The sequence below is a fragment of the Sander lucioperca genome, chromosome 13 (assembly GCF_008315115.2).
Source record: "Sander lucioperca isolate FBNREF2018 chromosome 13, SLUC_FBN_1.2, whole genome shotgun sequence".
Taxonomy (NCBI): Eukaryota; Metazoa; Chordata; class Actinopteri; order Perciformes; family Percidae; genus Sander; species Sander lucioperca.
In genome coordinates, this window is record NC_050185.1 from 8,939,594 (window position 1) to 8,951,272 (window position 11,679).

Below are 11,679 nucleotides of genomic sequence, written 5' to 3' on the forward strand. Positions count from 1 at the left end.
TCACCCTGACAGAAAATAATGCACTACTCTGTGGGAAGAAGTGGCCTTATTATCATGTCTGTTAACCCACTACCCAAACTGTCGTCACGTAAACAAACAAATGCGCACAAACACACACATTCTTGAATGACTGGAGTCCTGAGATTTGTTTGCTTGTGTTGAAAAAGCTGCACAGGACAAAATCTTTTAAAATGTAAAATATATCCAATGCCTACCAGCGTAAATCACATAGCATGGCTGCAATGGGAAAATGTGCCTTATCTCCTCAAAACTTAAATTAAGTTTAGATTAGATTCTCTGCCTTCTGTACCAAAACCCAAAAGCAAAGGGAAAGTTGTCTGTATCTGCTTCCCCTGGACTTTTCAAGTAGGCTACCTGAAAGTGTAAATGTAGTTGTCTTAAGTGAGGATCCTGAAGTTTCATCTTTGCAAAGTGGTTTAAAGAAATAGTATTTGATATATATATTTATAAAAATATATACACACACACAAGTCATGACTCATTTCACATTTAACCTTACCATTAGAGTAGCTTGACAAAACAAAATGCAAAATATCCTGCTAACAAACATGACCGATGCACTTCTTAGATTATCTGCTCTCACCATTGGACACTGTTAAAAAGACAACTCTGTCACTTCAAACTCTGAATCTCTATAAAACACAGCTCAGGAAGATGTTGCTATACAAGTGTGTTATGTGATCAAGAGTCACAAACAGCCCAGGTAGGCTATTACACTCTTTAGGAGCCAGTCTGCTATTTGACCCTTGATCTAATCACATATGGAGAACGCCAAGCCATTTAGGAAAGAGATGACTGTGTACACTTCCATAACTAATGCAAAAAATGTAAGATACACTGTATGCCTATAAAAAAGAAAGTTCTGCACTTGGAATTGTAATAGCAAGTACATTTTTGCACATGAAAAAGAAATCCGAGCTGCCTTTATATTCAAATGGGGTAAAATGATCAATGGTTTTTATTGCAGAGAAATAGAACAATGGCAACAATTACCGTTTCCTTTTAATACGTCAATCTTTGTTACAGTCCATCCAAACCCACAGCACTTTCAAGACAAACGTACACTTATTTGAGAACATGGAATGATCTACTTTAACAGGCCCCATGCATCTAGATTTACATCCCTAAGATTACATTAACTGGCTACATGAACACAATGTATAGCCTCAAACTTCAGTACAGGCAGGAACTTTAAGACTAATCTGCAAATTCTTGTTTGGAAAGTTTTAACAACTCCGTTTAACTCCTTTGCAAATTCCTTTATGCATTCAGTCACTCAGTACAATAACCTTTGACCTATTAGGTAGTAATCATGGCAATACATATGTGAAGGGCACTTAATTTATAACGTTTTCACAAAGGTTAAAAGAGCTTGCTGCTTAAAGGTGCGCTAAGCGATGTCGCACGTTTTTTAGGCTACATCATTTTAGTCACATACAGTAAACATCTCATTATCCGCCTGTCCCCTGAACACATTTATAAAAAAAAAAAAAAAAAAAAAAAAAAAAAGGGAGGGGCGAGCTAGCCTCCGTTTTGTCTGACAATACTTCGAACTTCAACAAGAAGTGACGTCACCCAACAACGCTTAGAGCACCTTTAATACCAAATGGTTAATTACTTCCGGACGGTAAAATGAAGAATTCTGATATGCTAAGTGGAAAGTTTGTCGTCATCGGATCTGGGCCGTAGAAATCTCACAATAGCATAAACATTCAAAACATCTCATAGTGCAACAGTTTTTTTTTATGTTGATGGACAACACTAGGAGAGAGAAAAAAAAAAAAAAAAATCAATATTGCGATCATCACTGCCAATGTCAGCCAACACTACCAGATGTTCTGTTTCTTGAGCTGTGTGGTTGCTAGCCTTGTATGCGTTTTAAGTGTAATGATGTGATGCAGTATTGTTCCTGCCTGAGGCCAAATTATTTAAGGTATATATATATAAAAACATGAAGATATCCTCCATACCCGGGTGCCAACAATCTAGCGAGAATTTTATTTACACATTTACAAAGATGCAAATTTGTAAGCTGGCTCTCCCAGGGTTTATTCAACAAACCAAATCATTTCACTGCCCCAATGAAAGGGTGATGGGAGGAGAAAAGACAATGCAACTCCAGAGTGCACTGTCAGCATCCACATCACTATCTCTTGAGTGTCCTTGTACAGGAGGGCAGGTGGAGCTGGACTAGAAATGGAATTATTGACTTGTGAGGCACTGAGTTTGGCTTCAGAGGGTTTGAGAGGTGCTATGGGTAGAAATAGGTCATAAAAAAGGAATAATAAAACTACTGAGACTTATTTATCATCCTTCAACGTCTGTCTCCACTTCCACAGCTCCGCAATAACCTAAAGAAAAAAAAAAAAAGTTAATACGGTGGCCAAAGCATGTTGCAGACATTTCAAATGTCGAATTAGAAAGGAATATTAAAAACTAAATGAGCACTTTTCAAGGTCTCTTCTAATCTGCTTCTGTACATAAAGAGATTTCAATGTATTTACTTTAACATCACATTTGGGAGATTTGAAAATTCTGGAGCTCCCCAGTGGTAGGCTCACACAATATATAAAGAGCAACAAAGACTGGACCAATTTTAACCAGGGCCAAAAACAGACAACATCCAACTTTTAATTTGAAAGATGCACATTTCCTGTCATCACTCTGAGAACCATTAAATAAAGAAACAAAAAGGCCAAAACAAATGCTATTTAAAACCCCCCAAAAATTGTGCGGTATTGTTGGAAATGTCAAAATTAAACAGAAGGAAGCATCAGCAAAACATTTCAAATTAACAACTCATTCAACATTTCATGGCCAGTGAACTCAAATGGTTTCTTGATCAATTTTTCAAGATCATTTAGGATAACAATGGGCGTATGATAAATAATGCCCAGCACTGCAAACTTGTACTGTACCTTGGGGTCTGAGACATTATGACATTTCATCATAAAGTTCTCAAACTTGGACTGGATTTTGGGTAATGTTACTCCCTGTAGAATGGAGGAAAAAAAAAAAAAAAAAAAAAAAGTACAAATGAGAAAATTAGTTTCTTTACTCATGCTACTTACTACACTTTCAGGTAATATGAAAAAATGTAAGAAAAGAATAAAATTGATTAAAAAAACAGGCCGACCTTCTTCGCTGACTCCATCATCTTGGCTTTAATCTCAGGAGTCGAGGCAGTTCCTTTGGGAGTTGTTGGGGGTTTAGGCGACTTGTCACCCTTACCTTTAGGGGTCTTTTCATGTAATGAACATTAAAATTTAGATATTAGGAAAGAAAATTCATTGTTTGTCTTACCATTTGGAGAAATTAAACTGGATAATAGTGTTACAATTTGTTTTAATTATACCGACTACATCCAACAGTGTAACTAGAGTCCCTATATGCTATTGAGTAAATTAAAAAAAGGTCCAGTTTATGAGAACTAATCGTTACCTGCTTTATGGCTGGAGTGACAGGTTTAGGACTCTTGCCATTCTGAGCAGGGGCTGGTTGTTTGGATGGGGTCGGCTTGGCCTGTAACAAATGAGCAGCCGTTAGTGAGAAAGGAGTGCAAGTTCATTCAGCAGAAACTGCCAAAGCTGAAAGTAATTAGTGCTTGCCTTAACAGGGGACTCTTCCTCGCTCTCCTCGTCGTCATCTTCATCATCATCCCTTAAAATAAAAAAGCAACATTTTAATTGCATACAATAATATGTCGTAAAACTAAAACTAGGCCTATTTAGTGCATTTAAGTGCTATATTACATTCAATTTTTTAAAGAAAATATTTTCTGAAATGCAAAACCAACCTCAAACTAATTCATACAGTAAGATAATACATAAACACTGCCTTGTGCAATTTAACTTTCAGAACTACAAGTTTCAACCTAGCTACAGCTGAGACATAACCGGTTTTTTGCAGCTTGAAATGATCCCGAACTTGATAATTTGTGGTTTGCTCCCACCTGTCTCTTCTCGTAGCCCCTCACTTGCGCTCTTCTTATATTTTGTAATCCATGCATGTCAATCTTCACGGCATGTTTCCACAGCAGCGTGATGCTGTTTTGCGACTAATACACTAACGAGTAATAATAGTCTGTGCAGAAACGCAGTGAGTGGTTTAACGTTAGTTATATTAAAGGAAGCTTTGAGGCAATTTATTTTGAAGCAGATGTTTTTTAGTAATAAAATGATTTGAGTTACTCAAGGAATCGTTTCAGCCCTATTTTTAGGTCTTGTAAATAGGCTAGCATGAAGCTGCAACCACACACATTATGCTAGAATGTTTTTATATACTATGAACTGTTGCTCTTTAGTATAGTCTAAATGAATACGGCCGTTTGTTTTATCACCATTATTAGGTGATTAACTTGATAGACATACATTAAAAACTGAACTATTTCCCCGTTGTCTGTAATAATACCAAGAGTATTATTAAATAAAGCAGTTGAGGTGCAAATCGTTGCCCCCAGTGCAGTATTTTCCTAACGCCAAAATATAGCTCAACTCTCAGGTAACAGTACAACTGATATACACAGGCCAAATAAATGTGGAAAAACCAGGCAGATTTAAAGACAAGCCTGTAAATCAACCTAACAGAGCAGCATCTCATGTTTAAAGCGTAACTCTCGCCAAAATGCAACCTAGGGTCTTTTTGTGAGTGTACCTGAGTCAAACTTTCGTTTAAAAAGCATATTTAGGACGGAATTGCCACTTTTAAGATTTACCGTATTTTTGGTCAAATGGCCTTTTGAATGGAAAGTCCTAGGGGCACTTTTATGCTAGCCTCAAAATAGCTATTTTTAAAACACTAAGAAGGCTCGACACAACATGAAACTTTGCTCGAAGTATCACAGGGGCTCTACACATGAACGAAAGCATTGAGAACATTGTTTGTGTACACAGTTTACTAAAAGGTTTTGAACAACTCACCGTAGGTCTTGTTTCCGGCCGCAGCCATTTTATCAGTCAAAAACAATCAATTTCCGAATGCAACATAACAGGGAGGAGAGTAAAGATGGAAAGCTCCTAAAGCTTAGTTCCATATAAATGCACGGATTATTTCTTGTTTTGTCATTATTGAAAAACAATATTGACCTCGTAGTTGAAAAAGGAGCCTCATATGGAGTTCGTTCATTCGCATATCGACTCGTTTTGACTGCCGAGGCGGTAGCAGCAGGAAACAAGACCTACGGTGAGTTGTTCAAAACCTTTTAGTAAACTCTGGGTACACAATGTTGTCAATGCTTTCGTTCACGTGTAGCGCCCCTGGTGATACTTCGAGCAAAGTTTCATGTTGTGTCGAGCCTTCTTAGTGTTTTAAAAATAGCTATTTTGAGGCTAGCATAAAAGTGCCCCTAGCACTCCCATTCAAAAGGCCATTTGACCGAAAAACGAAAATACGGTAAATTTTAAAAGTGGCGATTCCGACCTAAATTGCTTTTAAACGAAAGTTTGACTCGGGTACATTCACAAAAAGACCCTAGGTTGCATTTTGGCGAGAGTTACGCGTTAAAGCCAGGTGAACAAAAAGCCCCTACAGTACACTCGCTGCCAAAGTGCCAAATAGAAAAGTAGCAACTTTATTAGCATATCAAATGTTTAACATGGACCTAATTGCATCTAAATTTCAGTTCAAGAATAAACAGGCTGATGAATACAGATGCCCATTGGCATCAAAATGAGCATAAATGGCTTCATTTCCCAGCAAGACTTGTAATTTAACATTTCACTTTTTTATTTTATTGTGTAAAATGTTAGGTATCAAATACGATTAAACATGTACATTAGTTTGCTAGAGAATGAACAGAACAGTTTTTGATTTTAGTGTTGAAGTTTTGGGATCCACTGAGTTCCAGTGTATGTAAAGATTAAAATAGTCTGTAAATGTGTGGAGTTTGACACTCACTCATCATCTTCATCGTCATCATCATCATCATCCTCCTCCATTTTAATTTTTTTCTGTAAGGAGGTCAAAAGTGGGTTATGGTCATTTCAATTTTGACAAATGTGAGGCTAAAATAGTGAAGGATGTTGAACAAACCACAGTCTTGAGGGCAGGGGAGGGAGCAGGTCTTTTCTTTGATGTTCTGACATCTTCCTCCTCCTCTTCATCATCATCTTCATCATCAGACGACATATCGGCCCCCATCACTTTAATAAATAAGAAATGTAAGACTGTAAACCCTGCCACCAAAACCAAATGGATATGTTGTGCTATATAAAAAAAAAAGTTTGCTCATTCAAACGTCAAAACACTAGTTACCAATGCAGAAACCCCCACAATGAACAGCCAAAATACACACAGAAGTTGTTTTTCCTGATCAGTTTAAACATCTGTATTCTCATGTGGGTTTAGATCAAATGTTGATAAAATGCATGAAAGCCTCATGGTTTAAAGTTAAAAACAGATTTGTGTATTCACTAAATTTTTTTTTTTTTACATAATGTTATTACAAACAAAACACTGTTTACTTTATATACAAAACTATCTTTTAGTACTGATATACATCATTATCCAACAAGCGGTAGGAGGTAGTTTTATTTTACCTAAATTGAAAACCAAATCAATTCAACATTCAGTTAGGTTGAGAGCAATGTGTGAATGGAACTCTTCCAAATACTATCAAACAAAATAGTCAGTATGGTTTTTAAAAAAAAAAAAAAAAAAAAAAATCACTTAAGAAATATTACCTTCAAAAGATATTTCAATATTTAATATCAATTTAGATTCTGTCATAGGGCTTTTCGTCATCTTATTTAAAAAAAAAATAAAAATAAAATAAATCTATTCGGGGTAGCGTAATCTTTTCAACTTCTTTTATATTATTTATTTGTATTTTTTTCTTTTTTGTGTGTGATTAATTGCATTAATTGTAAAATGTGATTTGTATTTTCAAATGTGTAATCTGAATGTCTTGTGCGTATGGTGTGTAATGTAATGTCGTAAATTGTATTGTCACATTATAGATTGTAGGACCCCAGGAAGAATAGCTTTTAGCTTATGCTGAAGCTAATGGGGATCCAAATAAAAAACAAACAAATACTCACTGACAAGGTGTTGTCCACTGATGTGGATTGGACCAGCACCTGCTTTCAGACGGAAAGTTGCTGGGGGTGAGATTGTGAAGCCACCGAGACACACCTGCAACAAATAAACGTTAATACTTTTCTGAGCTGATATTGGTTATGAGAAGCATTGTCCAACCAACGCAGCCTTAAACTCGTGTGGTATGCTGAAGGGACACTATGACTTGACACTCGGAGAAGACGCCGTTAGTGGAACTTACACTTGGCAGGGTAGAGGGCTTAAGTGAAACCAGTGCTGCCTTGATGATCTGACCCTCGGTGTCTTGTCCTTCCACCTCCACCATGTGAAGTTCATCTTTCGTGCTGGGGTCCACACAGGCCTAGAAAAGAGCAAGGCAACATTTGACTGTAAATCTATGGCAACCTTTAGGTTTCCTTCATACCTGACCCGGTTGGATCTGTTAAACTCTGGTGCGTTTGCCTGTTTGTTGGTGGTGTGAAAGATTCCGTGATAGTTGATATGATCAGGAATTGAAAAAAATACTTATCCAATAGTCTATAATATTACTGCTGATTAAAATGTCTTTGTTACACCATTAAAGTTTAAAAAGACATTGGGTTCAGTTAAGTGCAGAACGACTTTCCGTTTCACTGAAGCTTGATTTTGATACTGACTGATTAAACAATGAGTGGGAGAACCAAAGTGACAGACATGAATCATGCACATCCTATATTATGATAATCAGTGTAAATTAACATTTTGTTTCTACTCTAAAACTACTGTGGGGAAAAAAGCTAAACATTAACTTTGTGTGACATTTAGGTAAGACTCAAATTGTGTTTCAAGCCTAGGCGTGTAATTATTGTTGGATAGAAAGTAATTATTTCCCCAAAGAATGTGAGTGGAACTTAAACACGAAGCGGATGAAACAGGATGCTAATTAAACTTAATCACAAAAGCAGCTGCCATTACATTTAAACTGCAGTTTCACCACACTGAGTGGAGGACTATTTCTCAGAGGCTGCTAATAAAGAATACTGTTCAGTTTGCCAGCCACTTGACATTATGCTTTTTTTCCTCCACTTCAAGCAAGTTATTACAGTTTCTCAGTCACTTTGGTACATTCACAGATCACAATTGAAACTCAAAACTGCTTGTTCAACCTTCACGTGATCTAGTCAGGTGTGCACAAGATAAAAATCAATTTCTCATTGTTTTGTTCAAACTAATTGATTTTGTACATGCATGCAATTGATCATGTACAACTGTCTGCTGTTTTTTTACATTAACAATTGCTCACGTCATATTTCTCATAATATAATATACTGGATGTCTGTTAAATTGTCTTACCCCCCGCCCCCAAACAAAGGCATTAAGTGCATGTCTTTAAAATCCAAAATGGTTGAACTCCTTGTCATAATCGGTCAAGCAAGTTTTCCATACAGTACATTCCAATTGTTCTTACAGATCGTTGTGAATTTGTCCAGAATTGATTAATTGCTCTCAGGTGAATCTTGACTTCCATTGATGAAGGGGATTGTGTGAAACATTAGATTAACCAATGATCAACCAGACCAACCTCTCTGTAAAATAGCTTAGAGGTGAACCAAATTAACCTTTAATTGGCAAGCATATCTAAACAGAGCACAACACATAGCTTTGTTTCTTTCTGAATCGCAATGACACTAATTTGTTGAAAAACCAAAAATAAAAGCATAAATGTGAATCCTGTCCAATCTCTTGCAATACTAATCTCGCATAAAGAAAAGTGTGACTTTCTACTGTTGAAATTTATGAATTCCATACAGAAAAAAAAGGGAGTCTTGTACATTTTCAAACATTGTCATAAAAAACGTTCCCATAGTGTACATCAGAAAATACCTAAAGAGTACAATTTTATATTGACAACACGACTAAGCTTTTGACAAAACTAAGCATCTTCTTTGTGAACGATGATACAAACTTGACATTCTGATGGCACTGACATGTCCATTGACAAAGATTTACTTTTGAGCAATGGACTGAAGATTTTGAGCAAGTTACAGGCTTTTGCAGGTCATCCATTGCGTGGTGCCGTTTGTAATAATTGTTTTGAGAAATAGACTTACTGATTTGCAAATGTGAAGACTGATTCGAGAAATGTACCAAAGCGACAGAAAAACTGCAACTTTATTCAATCAACTGCTCTGTGCATAGTGGGTGCAATGGCCATGCAATACAAGGCTTTTTTGACAGCTGCACAAACTGTACCCTTATGTTGTGAGAATCTATGTTGGGGTAGACAAAATCAAGTTATTTCATAAGTAGCAAAAATAGTGGCTAGCAGAGGAATATAGAACATATGTTAAGTTATAATAAATGATATGGGTTATAAGCCCTCTTTAAATCTCAGGGTACTTACCATCCTTAGATCTAGCTGATGCTCAAATTCATCATCCTCTGGATTGAACACCACCGCCTTTCCAGCTTCCAACACACACCCTGGTGAAAAGATTACAAATGATGATTCAACATTTAACAGCAGTTTAAGTTTTTTTAGTGTGTGGGAAGTGACCTCATTGCAGGGTGCTCTGCCTCAGGAAAGCATTTGGGGTGTAATGTGCTATATTTCAAATACACACAAGAGGGAGCCATACAGACTACTAATATTTCCACATGGTCTTGGCACAGGGAATTCCCTCAATTAGAAGAGGTAACTAATATCTAACTAAGGTAACTAAATTCTTAAGAATATAGCTTTTCAATTAAGACTTCTAAACAAAGTGGTGCATCTACCGAATTTCCTATCTCCTGTCTGGAACACAATTTCCAAAGTAATATGCTATTCCTGATTGACGACTAACGTTATATTAGATTAAATGAGTTTCGCATATCACACGTGTGCACATTGTTTGACTTATTTCTTTATTGTGAATGAACTCCGAATTTGTGTCAAATTCAGCAGCACACGAGTGTATTAACGTTATCCCAACTGGCCTAGCTTTTATCCCACGAGGAAATGTTAGACAGGGTGATGGGACGGAGGGGTACACATTATCCAAAGATACGCCTTTAGTGTGACTTGAAATGTTAGCTAATTTAGTCACAACGACATTAGCTAATGGTCAATGAACGTCATGCGTCAAAAAGGGCCCGCGTGTGTTTGAAACCACGTTGAGATGGATTTTCCCGACGAGCTCAAACTGTGAAGTCAAAATTAAACTTAGTGTTCAGTTAATAAAGAAAATGGATTGAAAATGAACCTACACAACCTTGTCGACGTCTAGTGGGAAGAAATGCCGAAATATCAACATTGTTCACGAAACATGGGCGCCGCCATGTTGATAGTCAAACACGTGTGTAGGTTAGCTGATACAGACTGGTCTGAAGCCGCGTGGTTCACCAAGACTCGTTCAATATCAAAATGATAATTACAACGCAATATACTTTAATTTAAACGTTTAAATATGACATTAGGAATATTACCTTCCATTATAGAGGACAACACGCAGCTAAACAGCTATATTTACACCTTTTATTGTCAAACACGAGGACGCGTCGTTAATGTTAAACACCTTGAAGTCACATAACGTTATAATATGCAGAAGTTATCTTACCGTAAAGAAAGGTCTGTGGTGCCATTGGTTCCTCGTCTAACCCGTTCATTTTTAGATTAAAATGCTGACAACCTGCTGCTTATCTGCTGTGGAAGAACAACCAACTACTAAGAAACCACTAACTAACGTGGTAGCTACTTGCTCCGCCTCCTCTCTTCTTCTCTGAAACCTAATAAGACATGTAGAAAAGAAACAGCGCCGCCATGTGAAGAACACACAGCACAGCCTTGTCGATAGATGGATAGATAGAAGGCTAGAAATTCTTTGGCCATACATTAATACAAGTTTGGGTCTGAATCATATGTTACAAATATTGTGTGCTTTGGGGGACAGTGTACTTTGACTTATTATTCATGAAGTGGTAATAAATGTCCAATGTATTTCCGTTTGCCCATGAATTAACACTGCAGCTCCTCAGCACCCAAGTAAAGTCACGTCGTGTCTTGCTTCACAACCGCTGGGTAAAGTGCAGGGGGTTTGCTCCGAAGTGAGCATTAACTTCTGTCCTTAAGGCAAACTAGTCTCCCTGTGGTTTCTGACCACGGTCTGGAAGCTAAAACAGGAATGGCTAACAGCACTCCCATCTTCCATTTGTTTTTGTAAACATCACAGGCGTCTGCACAAATAGCAGGAATTAGCCTAATCAGTAACCAGGATAGCCTGGCTACTAGTTTATCACATAATAAATGCATACAGCCATACAGCAATAGACTCATGGACACACACACACACACACACACACACACACACACACACACACACACACACACACACACACACACACAATCGGGATGCAAAAAGGAAAAGCCCTGTAAGGTAAAGGTAGGACACCTAGCGTGAGAGAGGTGTATATTTCTCAGAATTATGCATGACTTTATGTTTAATTAATCAGTGCATGTTAAGTTTCCTTATCACATCAGTGATGCTTACATACGACTAGGTAATGAATTAATACATTTATGAAAGACAACAGAATTTAGGCTCTGAAACTCATGATGTAATACATCATAAATCTTTTTTGTAGTTTTGCTAGTTCATGCTACCT

General features: G+C 37.1%; 1 protein-coding gene across 4 annotated transcripts; it reads right to left on the bottom strand.

Annotated features, from left to right (window-relative positions):
• Positions 1 to 1,866: 1,866 nt before the first annotated feature.
• npm1a (nucleophosmin 1a) lies at positions 1,867 to 10,821 on the bottom strand. 4 transcript variants are annotated; one of them, XM_035991000.1, is made up of 11 exons: positions 10,635 to 10,821; positions 9,440 to 9,519; positions 7,298 to 7,417; positions 7,059 to 7,152; positions 6,055 to 6,161; positions 5,917 to 5,972; positions 3,630 to 3,681; positions 3,463 to 3,543; positions 3,158 to 3,268; positions 2,940 to 3,014; positions 1,867 to 2,372 (listed from the first exon to the last, which is right to left on the bottom strand). In XM_035991000.1, the coding sequence occupies exons 1-11, from the start codon at positions 10,681 to 10,683 to the stop codon at positions 2,322 to 2,324; spliced, it is 876 nt and encodes a 291-aa protein (XP_035846893.1). In that variant the 5' UTR covers positions 10,684 to 10,821; the 3' UTR covers positions 1,867 to 2,321. The 4 variants fall into 4 exon arrangements, with proteins under 4 accessions (XP_035846893.1, XP_031176188.1, XP_031176190.1 ...); XM_031320328.2 differs by having other exon boundaries at positions 5,917 to 5,969; positions 6,052 to 6,161; XM_031320330.2 differs by having other exon boundaries at positions 2,940 to 3,016; positions 3,175 to 3,268; positions 5,917 to 5,969; positions 6,052 to 6,161; positions 10,635 to 10,820.
• Positions 10,822 to 11,679: the final 858 nt, after the last annotated feature.

Bases quoted from the DNA above. Each gene is read 5' to 3' on its own strand.
- npm1a (XM_035991000.1), bottom strand. From the start codon at position 10,683: ATGAACGGGTTAGACGAGGAACCAATGGCACCACAGACCTTTCTTTAC. The intron at 6,162-7,058 runs GTGAGTATTTGT...TATTTATTAAAG, and splicing joins CAGTGGACAACACCTTGTCA to TGATGGGGGCCGATATGTCG. The intron at 3,015-3,157 runs GTCGGCCTGTTT...TCCATTCTACAG, and splicing joins TGATGGAGTCAGCGAAGAAG to GGAGTAACATTACCCAAAAT.